At 43.0% G+C, this 13,952-nt stretch overlaps 1 protein-coding gene across 3 annotated transcripts in view; it reads right to left on the bottom strand.

Moving 5' to 3' along the window:
* The window catches only part of NUP98 (nucleoporin 98 and 96 precursor), a 36,178-nt gene that overhangs the window by 16,826 nt on the left and 5,400 nt on the right, over window positions 1-13,952 (bottom strand). For 2 of the 3 annotated variants that reach the window (XM_084301264.1, XM_084301265.1), the window contains exons 7-17: window positions 13,547-13,730; window positions 11,836-11,999; window positions 10,963-11,100; window positions 10,186-10,324; window positions 8,448-8,540; window positions 7,931-8,071; window positions 5,255-5,388; window positions 3,772-3,959; window positions 2,399-2,515; window positions 1,610-1,914; window positions 382-495 (exon numbers count right to left, since the gene is read on the bottom strand). In XM_084301264.1, the coding sequence (XP_084157390.1) occupies window positions 382-495; window positions 1,610-1,914; window positions 2,399-2,515; window positions 3,772-3,959; window positions 5,255-5,388; window positions 7,931-8,071; window positions 8,448-8,540; window positions 10,186-10,324; window positions 10,963-11,100; window positions 11,836-11,999; window positions 13,547-13,730 (1,717 nt within the window). The remainder of the gene's footprint in view (window positions 1-381; window positions 496-1,609; window positions 1,915-2,398; window positions 2,516-3,771; window positions 3,960-5,254; window positions 5,389-7,930; window positions 8,072-8,447; window positions 8,541-10,185; window positions 10,325-10,962; window positions 11,101-11,835; window positions 12,000-13,546; window positions 13,731-13,952) is intronic. The other variant, XM_084301266.1, reaches the window with a different exon arrangement.

Below are 13,952 nucleotides of genomic sequence, written 5' to 3'. Positions count from 1 at the left end.
AAAAGTGTTCTAAAAATACTATGTTATGATTTTATTTTTATATAAAAGCAGTAAGGAATACAGTTCAGGCTGAAAGCTCTTCACTAGAGCTCAGTAACCTCAAATGTAGGCAGTAACTGAGATGGAAACAGTGATCTGATATGCATCCTGCTCCAGAAGGTTGCTACAGGTGCTTTTTTATTTTCACATTCATGTTTTTCAAATCATCCCATAACACAGGTTGGTAGCACTACCAATCTGAAAGATTTCTTGTCTTTGGTGTAAGCTGTTCAGAGCGCAGGAGCACTGCTTATAATTAAGCTGAAGGTAGGGAATTCAGACTCAGGTTCCATAGCTTTAAAACAAACCTCACTGGTTCAACTAGAAGAGCTGTGCGCTCACCTTTACGGCCGATGGTGAAGTCAGTCACAATACATTCATTTCTGTCGTTGGTAAATCTAGCAAGCTCCTCCATAGACGGGATGGTGTAATAGCCAGCTCTTGTTAGAACAATTCCTACAATGGAAATGTCAATGAGAACCGGGCGAAAAACGGCAAGACTGCCAACTTTACCATTTCAGGAGTTTCAGTTGTCCAGGCTTGCAAAAGAAATGGAATGCAGGTTGCAAACAAACTGAGAATCAGTACACTAAAAGCAAACAGAAATGCCTTCACTCCAGAGCCTTCACAGCACATTTAAGACAACTGCTATGCAAGTTTCTCCAGACACATACAGCAGTACTTGACAGAAACACTCTTCTAGCTTTAATGATTTGGGAGCACAGGTAAGCAGCTTCTGCATTTAACAGTCTCCAATGCTTTTTTTGTTATTCATTTGTCTAATGATCTTTAAAACCTATGTAAGCTCTTCGCATCCACATCTACTTGCCATTGTGGCTTCTGAAAACACTCATTCTCAACATCACCTGTTGCTTTTATTAGATGCAAGTATAAACTGAAACTGAAAAGGAGAAACAAATCTCTTCTTCACCTTTTCCAGACCACTCATGTTTAACAAAACTAACAATCCCCCACCTCTTCACTTATAAAGCTGCATATAAGCTATGAAGCCTTTGTTAAGTGAAAGCTACCCAAGACCTCTCAACTTCCTCCCCCCTCCTACTTCTCCAGTTTTAGTACCACACCCTGAGACCAGAACTGAAAGTACCGAAAGAGAGGTGCTAGAGAGGTCCACAGAGAGACATAACCGTATTCCATGGCCCCCTCCTTTCTTGGCAGCTTCTAAAACTCTGCACCTGGTATTTACTGAGCATTTAAATAGATTTATAACCAAGATCTTTTGCCTGAACTGTAGTCAGCTCCGTCTACTATGTAGAACAACTACTGATTGGGTCTTCCTCCTCCCCTTCATGGAATCTCACTACATCAGTGTAGCATAAAACAGGGCAATTTTAATTAACAAGTTTAATTGCTTAGTGACTCAGCAGGAAGATTCAGCATTAGATATGACAATGAAAAACACGATTTGTATCTGGAAGAAAACTGGAGGGAGAGAAACAAAAAGCTGAGGATCTAAAACAGCAGAAGAGAACTTTACAGAAGCATGCATGAAGTGCTGTTAGGAGCTGCCTGTCTATAAGGAATTACTGCTGCCCACCCACAAGCTAACCTGCAGGATGCACATGATGCATGGTTTCAGTCTCCTCTTCACGTTCATCTTGAAGGGAATCGTCATGAAACGAGGCATCTTCACTGCTGCCTTCCAGACCATTTCGCAAGGCTGCCCGCATATTCAGAGCCACGATGGTATCGTCCACGTTGTTCTGGTGTTTGTGCACAGTGTTCTCGGGAGTCTGGGGGATGGGCTTGGCGATGGGGTTAGTGTAAAACCTGGTCACTTCATGTTGATCCTCCTCTTCCTCTCGCTCACCATCTTGTCTGTGGTTTTCATCAGAAGGTACTGACAAAAAGAACCTAAAGAAAAACAATTGAATTGCTAACAAGCGCTCCAAGTGGGGCATTACAAGGGCAGAGCAGAGGGGGACAAATTTAATACACAAAAACAACCTTAGTAATAGGACACATTCAGATCAGTGAAGTTTCCTTAGAATTCCACCTTGCTGAGGAGGACTAACCAAAAGAAAAGGTTTCTCTCACTTCAGGGTGAGGTTTAGCACTCAAGTGGCCTAGTCTCTCTCTACAGGGAATGAGGAGAAACATATCCCGAAAAGTTACCCCTCTTTGAACTCCTGAGTTTGGGTGGAATGAAGTGGCACGTGACTACACAGGAAGAACAGACGGCCAGCTTAAGAGTAAACGAATCTCACAGTACGTCCACTCACTTCCAGTGAACAGCTAGGATGGCATCCCTCAAAAATAACTACCTACATTATTAACGATAATTTAGAGACAGGCATAGGCAGTCACAGCCATGGACCTGCAGCAGCCATCACCGTACCGGTCTCCGTTCTCTGGATATTCTGACGGAGAAGCCAGGTCTTCGTTTTCGCGATTGACAGGTGAGAACAGACTGCTATTGTTGAGATTCTTCAAAACCAACTTCTTGATGCTCTTCCTAAAAAAAAGGACACAAAAAGACAAAACAAAGGGAAATTGGGTTATATCCACTGCAAAAATATATACTTCACGCTTAATTTGAGTGGTCCAGGGAGCAGAAGCCAGTTGTGTAAGACCTGCTTCCACACCTGTTATATACAAAGTCTTCTGTAAGAGCACTGCAGTAGCTGAGTTACTACATTGTTTTTTTTTTGTTGTTGTTGTTGTTTTTTTGTTTTCAGTTTCATTCAAGGCTTGGGTTTGCAAATAAGTGTAAAAAAGTCATTGAAAGCTCCAAAGCCCACGTTCAGTAAACCACAGTTATCAGTTTTTACAGAATGTTGCCTTTCCAGCAGAAGCACATAAAATGTGCTTTCCAGAAGCACATAACCCTGTCCCGCAGATGCAGGCTTTTCTTTAGTACAGGGACACTTTAGGAGCAAATCAATGGCCGTGCTAGGACCCACTACCTGTAGTATGAAAAGCACTGAAGACCAACACCAATTACACCTGAAAGAAGAGTTTAAGCATCTGTTTTGTCCTGAATTTTCATTCATTTGGTGTTTTTCAATAAAACACAGAGTAATTCCATACTCTGCTCTCTCCCTGGAAAGTGAGCAGATGTTTCAGGCTAAGTTAAACAGAAACTAAGCTCATAAAGATTACAAAACATTATTTTTTAAGTGTGTGTCTAGAGGGACTTTCAGTGACTGATTCATCTTTGAAGTATTTGTTTTAAGTAAAAACGAAAGCTTTCTAAAGCCCTTTTTAATCTGATTGCCACTGGTATGCTTAAAGACCGAAACCAAAAGCTTTTTTTTCATTACAATAGATCCACAGCACTGCTATTCACTTCTCACAGAAACAGCTGTGTATCTCAAAGAGAACCAGCATTAGGCTGTGAAATTATCAGAGATCTTCCTTCAAACTGGTGGCATTAACGAGCTTAACAACTATTTCACATGCAGGAAGCTGCACGCTATACAAACTTTCGTTATAACAACTTCTGATTTCATACTCTTCATTCCACTCATCACCATGTTTTACTGCTTATTTGCAGTTAGCAGTTTAAGCTGATTGTCATCTCCTCCCCAGAAAATATTTCTCTCCAAATTATACACAAGTTCTGTTATTGCTATTGATATTTGAGCCCGGTCACAAAAAGTGATGGGATTTACAACACTACGAAGGACTTAACCTGATCAGAACGGGAGTGATACTACAATTATTCTTGTACTGCTTGCTCCCTCTACCATACACGAAAGGAACACTAACTTGGGCATGAAAGCGCCGTTGGACAGGGATGGCTCATCATCATCGAGACCATCGAAGAGCTGGGATTTGGCAGAGCCAGCTGACTGCAAAGCTTTTGGTCGCACTCTGGTCGCGGGGCGCGGAGTCAGTTTGTAGTGGGTGGGTGTCGTTAAGGCCTTCTGAGCTGCTGGGTTTGTTGGTTTCAGCCTCTGAAACACAAGGAAGCAGAATTTGAGTTTCCATACCGTGAACCATAAGGTTAGTTAGCCAGGGACCTTATAAAAGCAAGGAGTGTAATAAGCAAATGGGGAACCAATAAACAAGGACAGACACAAAGCTGGCTGATGACAGGTAATAGAAACAATGCCAAAGGCCAAAATTCCCCAGTCTCGCATTGATGGGCCACCAAGAAGCCACAAGCACAGCTTTCAGAGAGCCAACCTGGACCTCAACGGTTAGGGGGCAAACCAAGAGGAATAGGATTTGGGATATTCCAGGAGGTCTGGGGAAGCACATAAAACTTCAGGAATGCTTAGAGGAAGGGAATGGGGGAGGTGCAATGGAAGGGGACAGAGAGAATGAGCATGAACAGGCTGGTTGTGTGTAAACACAACTTGTCAGCACACTTCTGACTCGAGTCCCGCACCTGATCACAACTCTCTCTCCCATTTTCTCATTAAAACCCTTTTTGACCATCTTTGTGTTATCTCACCTCAACCTGTGTGTGAAAATACAACTGGGACAGGCATGAGGGAATTTGGGGCCTGCAACTGCAGTTGTCCTGGCGAGGCTATCAGCCAGGCAGGGGAGTGGTGCTGACACCGAGGGAGCCGTTAGCACAGGGTGAGCAGAGAGCACAGGGTGAGCAGTGCCTGTGTCTCTGCAGCAAGCTGGGGTAGGCAGCAGGCAGGAGACGTGCAGAGCAGGTAGGGGGGCTCAGGACTTGGGCAGGGGGACTGGGCAGACAAAGGGGGCAATGCAACAGCCAGCAGCCTGGGAAGGAGCCCCCTGGGCCCAGGGGAGCGCTGTGCTGGGCTCCAGAGCTGGGCTGGAGGAATCCCCAGCCTCTGGGGCTTGTCAGGGCAGCGGCCATTTATGCCGTCCCTTAACACTTAAGCCTGAGAGGTGTGCTTGGTTGGTTTTCAAAACAAACCGACAGCTCAAGACTGTCATAAGCCACACTCAAGCTAAATACTAAAAATACTCCAAGCACAGACAGCTACCCGTCCTCATTCTCAACTAGCAGCAGCGAGCATAATGAACTCCAAAGTCAAGGCTCTGATGTATTAGAAGCAGTAAACAAAGCACCAGCACAAGCTTGTCCTGGATAGCATTAAAAAACAAAAACAACAACAAAAAAACACCCATACCACAGAGTACAGGGATGGTAGGTCACTAAGTTACTCACTTTACTCACTGTTCATCTTAAGTGAAGACATGAGAGAGAGCACAACATATGAAGTCATTTCAAATCTTTCCCAGAAAACTAGTTTAATACACTCACCTCTTCTTTCTTCTTTGGATCTGACATGGGGTTTCTGAACAGCGGGGAATCTCCGAAGGGTGAGTAAGTCAAGCTATTGAGGTGCTGCTGGAGGACCGCCTGCTGGGCTGCTGATGCATTAGGGTCTGTCAGTGCTATAAGAAGAACATCTGTTTTTAGCATTCAACACGTTTATCAACAGAACCAAGGCAGACAGGAAAGACAATGCCCCAGAGGCTCTCCTCATAGGAATTCAGATTTCTGTATTGACTTCACCTTTCTTTCCCCCTTTTCTTCAATCCCCATTTCTACAGAATTCTGCAGGAAGAACTCATCCTGTTCCTTCATTAGTATTTGGAACCCCATTCAGTAAGTTTTTATGTGTGAAAAGCTGAGGGCATAGAGTTACCCAACAGCAGAATGAGCCTGGCCTGCCAAAACCTTTAATTAATAATCTGATTTCTGAAGCATTAATGTCAAAGCTGCTGCAGTGATCAAACTTAGAGCTCTCTGCATAAAACGGCCTCTGAAACTTGTCCATCTCCTAGCATCTACTTGTAGAATTAGTAGGAACTAAGAAGTGTTCACGCTATGAAATATTTAAGCAACATAAAGCACCCTAATTTTAATTCTAAGAAAAACAGACTGAAGCTGTGCATTCCCAGAGATGACCAAAACTAGTCTCGGAAACAAGACCTTACTGTCAGACAAAGTGTGCTCAGGAGGAGAGTGTGAGACAACTGGTCCTTACCAGATTGAAATCTGTAGGAACTGAGCAAACACTAACCCGAGACCTTTCCCTGAGCTGTGCCACTGAAGGCAATATCTACAGAACACTGTACCACCTGAACACTCAGACCACCTGCTGACATACATCACTGAAGGCTCAAGCTTAGAAAATGCAGAAATGCAATGGAAGCAAGACAAATATGTAGAACCTGACTGCAATATATTGAGCAGGTATTTTCTCCTGAGCTCCCCCCTCAGCCAAATCTTTCCTGTTACATGTAGTAGGTCAAGTAACTTTAACAGGTGTTCACAGCAACCCAGCATAGCTAATGCTTGGGGTACCCCCTGGGTGCTGCTGCGTGCCCCCTGCCCCAGCAGGGCCCCGCGGAGGAGCCCCCAGCCCCTCTCCTATCCTGCTGACTGTGCAGGACAGCCTACACAAAACACCCACTGCTCTCCCTTTGTCTACCAGACCAGTCGTTTCATTGTGGAAGCTTATAAGGTTGGTCAAGCATGATTTCCCCTTGGGGAATCCATACAGACTGCTCCTGATGACTTTCATGTTGCTCACGTGCCTGCAAATGGTTTCCAGGATTAGCTGCTCCACCACGTTCCCAGGGCCAGACCTGAGGCTGACTGGTCTGTCACTCCCTGAGTCTTCCTTCCTGCCCTTCTTGATGACCAGAGTGATATTTGCTTTCTGCCAGTCCTTTTTTTTTCCCTCCACTCCACACTTTTCCCAACTGTCAGAATTATTCCACATTTGGGAGTAGCTCTGCCATGACATTTGCCAACTCTCCCAGAACCCCTGCACACATTCCCTCCTGACCTATGGGCTTATATAAGCCAGCTTTGCTTAACTCTTCCCTCACCTGATCCTCTTCCACCATGGGTACATCCACCTGCCTCCACCCTTTCACCCTCGTTTCTGGGAACTGGTGTTCCTGAAGGCTGGCCTCGCTGGTAAAAACTGTGGCAAGAAGGATGCTCAGGACCCGAGCCTCTTCCCTGTCTTGTGTCACCAGGTCTCCATCTCATCCAGCAACAGGCTCACATTTTACCCAGCCTTCCTTTTGCCACCCACCCACTTACAGAAGCCCTCCTTGTAACCTTTGACATCGCTGGTCAAGTTCTGTATAGGCTTTAACTTCCTAACTTCATCCCTGGATGCTCAGTGTCTGTGTTCCCTACAGGTCACCTGTCCTTGCTTTCACCTTCCATCCACCTTGTCTATCTGTGCAGGCCTCCCGGCATTTTGCCTGTTCTGCTCGTTAGGATGGACCACTCCTGGACTTGCAGGAATCCTTACACATTACCCAGCCACACCACCACACGGTGCTGTGGACCATCCCCTCCCTCCTCACCACCCAGTCAGAAAACATCTTCCCAAAATTGCCACCTCAGCAGGGCTGCAGCAGTTCCGTATGCTGTTCATACGAAGTGTTCAGGTTTGCCAAACAAGATGAAGACTGCTGGAAGTGCAGAAGTGGTGCAGTTCTAATTTACAGAACGACAGGGCAGTGACTGAATATAAAGAGCAGTCATCTGGCCGATGGTACAGCTTACTCACTAGTTAAGTCTCTCTAGTTCTCCTAGCTAGGATCACTGAAGAAGCTACTGCCACATTTCACCCCCCCCTTTCTTACATTATAAGAAGGGCCTACTGCTGCTGCCCCAAAGTTGATTGATGGAAAACATCTTGGTAATATTGAAGAGAAAGCCTTAAAATAGCTGCGACTATTAATAATGTTAAGTAACTTTGTATACATATAATATTAAAAGTAATTCAAACACAAACAATTACCAGAAAAGAAGTGTCATGGTCTATTGATGCCACTTCTGTTCTCAAAGAGCTCCTCAAACATTCTTTTTCACTCCGTACCATTTCAGGGGGATTTATCTATATCTTTAGGAATGTTTGAGAGAAGGGAGGAAGCAGCAATTAAACCTGGGTTAATGCACACTTACCTACGGCAGGCTGAGGGGCTCCGAAGCCCAGAGTCGCTGTTGATGTATTGAACCCCGGTGCTCCAAAAGCTCCTGTTCCCAGTGTTCCACCAAGTTTAGGCTGGGTATTTCCAAATAAAGAAGTCTGTCCTGCCCCAAGAGCTATGGGGGAAGAGGAATGTTATTCACTATAACACTGACAAATTTAGAAGCCAGTTTATCCCACAAAGAATCAATTATTTGTTAAATTGCAAGAAAGATTTGACACGCCCACGTCAACTCAAGGCTCGTGTGGTCAGACCACCAGAGACTTCAGAGGGTGCCATCAATTTTTGGAGCCACTGGCCACCACCATAAGCAATGCCACTTGCAATTTCTAAAATGTTATCGAGTGCATCATTATTCTGCTCTGCTTTGTTCCGATTTGAGACAGAGATTCGTGACTTCAAGGTAAAGCATCTAGGGCCACAGCACGTAATACAAATGGTATTTTATTATCAAAGTTTGAGGACTATGCTTAAGCTAATAAACTGTTTACCTGTTCCAAACCCTGTCCCAATTCCAGTTCCCAGAGTCCCAGTTGCAGGCTTATTTCCAAATAAGCTATTTCCAGCAGTGTTGGCACCAAAACCTTCAAGGACAGAAACAGTATCTCATTAGTCTAAAGCTAAGAAATTAAAAACATAAATAAGCATCACCAGCTCAAAGACAGCCCTACCATAGTTAAGGTCAAAATTCACGCACCATTTTCAGCCATGCATGTTAAACATGCAGCAAGAAGCTACTTAAGTGGTAAATTAAATATTTAAGTTATGAACATAGGACTGAAAACATTGGTATAAGAATTCACCACCTTGCTTTCTTAGACTATTAAGTTTGTTACAGATTAAAAAAAAATTATAAAGCCAGAAAGGACATTGCGATGCTGTATCAGGCAACAGAATGTAACATTAAGTTTCTTCAATGCCTGGAAGAACAAACCCCTTTTTATACTGTTTATACCACACACGCACTTCTGATTCTTACTGACAAAGCAAGTAACAACTCAGGTTTGTAAGAGCGAACTACTCAAAGACATCTAATCCAAATCTAGCAGTAGACAGGCTATTTTTTAAATTGAAGATTGTGAAACCATTAAATGTTGGTTAGTGTAAAGACAGAATTAAACTAGAAAACTGCAGTCATGGACCAAGATCAGAAACACCCTAGGACTGAACTCCACTTTTCCTATAAACTGCACTAACACAAGGAATGCAGGGAAACCAAAACACACACTAGAATCAATATCGTTTGCTAAACAGGGACTAAAAAGCAGTGTCAATGTGCTAACTACTGTGGCTACTTAGAGAGCAGCAGAACAAGAAACTTGGAAGCAACTTCCACAGAAAACGTGATGATCATTTACCTAAGCTTGATTACCACAATGAACTATGCCCTGTAAAGCACTGCCCTGTCAGTCTAAGAGCTTGACAATTTATTCCCTCTTTCTGGAAGGCTGGCATGGCAGAGTAATCATGTTTTACTTTTTTTTTTTTTCCAGATTTAAAAAAAAAAAAAAAAAAGAGGCATATCAGGATCTTTAACATTCTAAAACCATTCCTGCTTAATTTTATGAGTACAGTTTCAATGCTCTCAACTTCAGGAGTAAAATAAAGATTAAAAGAAAAACAATGAAGGAAGACTATCATTTACCTGAACTATCACTATGCATTGCCCTACTTGATCACCCACTCATTTAACACTCAATATTTAATGGTGTCAGAGGCCAACATTAACACAAGACCCAGTTCTTGGGACTTTGTTTTTCAGTGTGAAGAGTCAAAACCAGCTACAACTGAAACCAGAACTGTTTAATTTTCTCCTTGCTCCAGTATATTTCGTTGTATCTGCCACCAAGCTATAGGCATCACTATTTTCACCCTGTTTTCCTCCAGCACTCCTTTGCAAAGACGGAGGTTTAAGAGGCTATTAATACACTATGCTGTGTGAGTGCTTTGATTTTAAAAGTTTTAAGTTACAGGTTAGGTCTTCTTAAGCACTAAATGAAATAGTGGTACTTTTACTTCACCATCTGCCTTGCAAGTCAGGGAATACCACCAAGAAGAAAGGTGTAAAACACCATCCAAGACGTTCCTCTGCAGCAAAATTCATCAGAAGCATGGCTTACCTGAGAATTCTAAACTCATAATCATTTAGCATGCGATATTCAGCAGCCAGGTATGTGGTATATGCAGTATATTTTAAAGTGATTGAATCCCACTTTTTTTTATATGTACCAAAATTGGAAGTGTTTGTATTGGTTCCTAAAGTCAGGGTTGGTTTGTTACCAAAGAGCCCGCCGCCAGTGGTTGTGCCAAACGAGGGAGCACTGGTCGTGGTGGTTCCAAATCCAGCCGGCTTGCTACCAAACAGGGTCTGAAAGGGAAGAAAATGAGAATTTGAAACCTGAAAGACTGAAATTAAAAGAAATTGTATTAGCTTCACTGCAGGCAACAAAGCAGAAGTAAAGCCAAGCATAACTTTGACCACACAACCCAGACTCTCAAGAATGGTGTTAGTTGCAAGCCACGTGCACTAGCATACAGCAAGCACCTTCTGGAAATAACTTTTTCCCTCTTTTACCCACCTCCACAGAGCATAGATTAAAACCTAAATAACTGAAAATCTTGACTCAAGTTCATTTTAAGTCAATATATAAATCTAAACGCTTGTATTTTCAACGCCACTTTGAGGCACCCCTAGCGATACAGAATTACAGAATTCTGTGATTTGATATCATAATATCAATCTGTGATCGATGTCACAAAAGGCTGTGATTCTGTATCAGAGGGCATACACAGGCAGATGTTCAGTCTCTCTCACTGTCTCTCATCACTAGAGACGAGAAGTTCTATCATACACGCTTATACCTTGATTTTGCAAGACACACACAGTTTTTGCCTCTTCAGTGCCTTAGTTTAGACAACACTACTTTGAGTGAGGTCAACACACAGTAACAGGACTCTAGAAGCCATTTAAAAAAAAACATTTTATTATTCAAGGCACGGACATACCGAACCGCCAACACCAAATCCTGTGTTAGTTTGTCCAAAAAGACTAGTTCCCGTTCCAAATCCAGTACCAGCATTTGTATTGGCAGCTGTTCCAAAGAGGCCTCCAGGCTGCGAGGGCTGGGTTGCCCCAAAGAGACCCTACAAAGAGGAATTATGTTAAATTATGTTAAGATAATGCTTCAAAGCACTTATAATGGCAGAACAAATATAAGTCTGTTAACAAAGTGATACTATAATATTTCACCTTTTGATAAGGAAAAAAGACAGCTAAAAATCATTTCATAAGCTTTGTTAGTTCTCTGGGAAATTAGTTACATGTTCCCAGCTTGAGAGGATATCAGAATCTCCTCCCCACTTCGAATGGCAAAGATGGGCAATAGCCATCCCATCCGGTTTTCTGGGAGAAGTTACAACACACGCAGAAAGAATACAGCAAGAGGTTTTGGCTCCAGATGCACAATGCAACAAGTTACAGCTATGCAGTGCCTTTCTACCCTAAGAGCCCACAAATGCGGCTCATTGGTCGCCAGAAAGTACAGAATCCTCAGTAACACTCAGTGGGAATTTATGTAACTCCATTATTATTTGTTATCTGTGTGAACATGATTGGAAATACCTGAGTTGGTGAGAGAGCAGAGTCTTTAAAGAGAATGGGAAATGTTACTTGTTAACAGCCATGCTGCTGCCCACTTGTTTTAGTTGGCAATAAGTTCCTAGATCAGACAGCAGCATTCAGAGCTTTGCATCTTACTTTTAACAAAGCTGTATTACAATTGGACGAAGATGCAAAGAACTATGTAACAGCCTCCTCTGTGTAGCTGGAGGAGATATAGCACAATTTAAAGCTTTCTGGTTTCAAACAGTTTATCTTACCATCGTGTTTGTGTTGGGCTGCCCCAGCGTGTTGGTATTGCCAAAGGAAAAGCCGGTGTTCTGCGTTGTTGTGGCTTGACCAAAAGGTTTGTTGAACAGGCTCGTAGTTTGAGGCTGCTGACCAAAAAGCCCCCCTGTCGTTCCTGTTCCAAAGCCAGTTGTACCTACAACACAAACAGATTACAGATTTGTTGGCTTCGTTAAACCAAATTAGTTTAAAAAAAACAAAACAAAACTCAAGAATTTATCCAAACCAATGCTCAGTGCATTTAAGCAGGAAAAAAGAAACGCCTCAAGCCAATGGAACAGCATGACACACAGTGTCAATACAGCACAGCACCTGCATTCAGATGGAAATGGTTTGTGTCAGGTGTTTCATCAGGTTCTCCTTGTCCTGAAGTCAGTGTGAGTATAACACTCAACAATTACCAGAAAACTTCACCTGACAGGTAGATCTGACCAAAAATATGCCACTTTTGATATGGTCAGCTCATCATCCGTTGTAAAATGGAAACTGTCCCATTTGCACCTGAAGAGAGCTGACTGGGCAGGAGGTAGATACAGTCCCCTGCTTTCCAAAAACTGTTCTATAACCCACACAACTTTTACTACAGAAGCTTCCACCTGAACCTCAAACACTCTCCCTTTTTTCCCCCGATGGAAAAAAAAAAAAAAGCCTGTTCACATGTGATGTGGTAAACACAGCATACACACAGCCAAAAGCTTTTGTTCCTTCTCCCACAACTGTCATTGCTATCTCTGCAGAACTTTCTTCAGAGCTGACTGCACGAGAAATACACGAAGTCCAGCAAGACTGCTACGTTGGGCAGTCTGGGTATTTTAGTACGGCCTCCTCTATGTGGAACCCGCTCAAGGACAGCAGCTCAGCTCAGCCCTGAAGGGTATCAAGCAAGCCTAAAGGACAGACAAAGTTCTAACCTCTGAAAGCAGCAGATAGAATTGTTTCTGTTTCTATCAGCTGTAGGATTTTGGTCTTCTGTCTCCATTTTAATTCCACAAATGCAAATATTTACTTACATCTAGGTTCACGGCAAAAAGCCGATTAGTTCACATAATAGAATTGGCATTCAAGCTTTTCAGCAGCATTTTCTTTACATTAAGTTCAAAAAGGTTCACCAGCTGATCAGTCCAACTGACCTGCAACTGCCAGATATGCAACACCCGGCCTTTATTTTCCATCCAAGAATGGCACAGGGTGGCACAACAAACGTGTCTAGACCCTAACCCTGAGGTACGGTGGAGAAGAGATCCAGGCAAAGTCTAATCAGGTCAATACGTTAACAGGTCAAAGGAATGTGTCTGCTCATCAGCAGAAGTAAAATCTTGACTTCACCTTTAACCACCTGATGCTAGCACCCTGGTGCACAGAAACACTATCCTGGTGGTTCTACTTCAAATTGTTTTACTCTTCCACATGAGCTAGCTGACGTTCTTGTAAAGACAGATGCTCGAAAGAACTGTTTACCAGCAAAGCTTTGGGGATGCAGACAAAGCACACAAATGCTGAAGAGCAAACCAGTAAATATTTTTATGGAGAAGAACCTGATTATCAAACGCTGACAACGCAACTAGTCAAGCTCTGAGCTCACTCCAGCACTTCCTCATCTTTTTTCATGGGCGAATTTTATGGAGCTTAACAAAACGTTTGCATGTTCAGTCACAGTGAAGACAGACATTCGGCAGTACTTACTAGTTCCAAAAGCAGTTTTATTCTGTCCGTAAGAAAAGCCTGTATTAGTAGTAGAAGAGCCAAAGAGTCCTGTAGCTGTACTTGACGTAGCCGTAGAAGACCCAAACAAGCCTGCAGTTGCTCCTGCTCCTACAGGGTTTGTGGGGCCTTTCCTGTTTGCCTGGTAGTCTTCTAAACGGAGCTCCTAGTAAAGGAAAATCCAAATCTCTTTACATGTTCTTTTTATACAGAATAAGATGAGAACAGTGTTGATAACATGTTTACACAGCTTTCAGGGTGAACGTGTCAAGAACAGCTGGTAACACCTCTACATTTTTAGAAATAAGGGCAGCATAATCAGGACCTGAACTTATCACTGCTGTTCACATTTGGGCTTTAATTTTATTTCTATGCGCTTCTACAGATC

Source organism: Netta rufina (assembly GCF_964035555.1).
Source record: "Netta rufina genome assembly, chromosome: 1".
NCBI classification, from domain to species: domain Eukaryota; kingdom Metazoa; phylum Chordata; class Aves; order Anseriformes; family Anatidae; genus Netta; species Netta rufina.
Note: the sequence above shows the minus strand (reverse complement) of the source record. Positions and strands in the feature narration are given on the sequence as shown.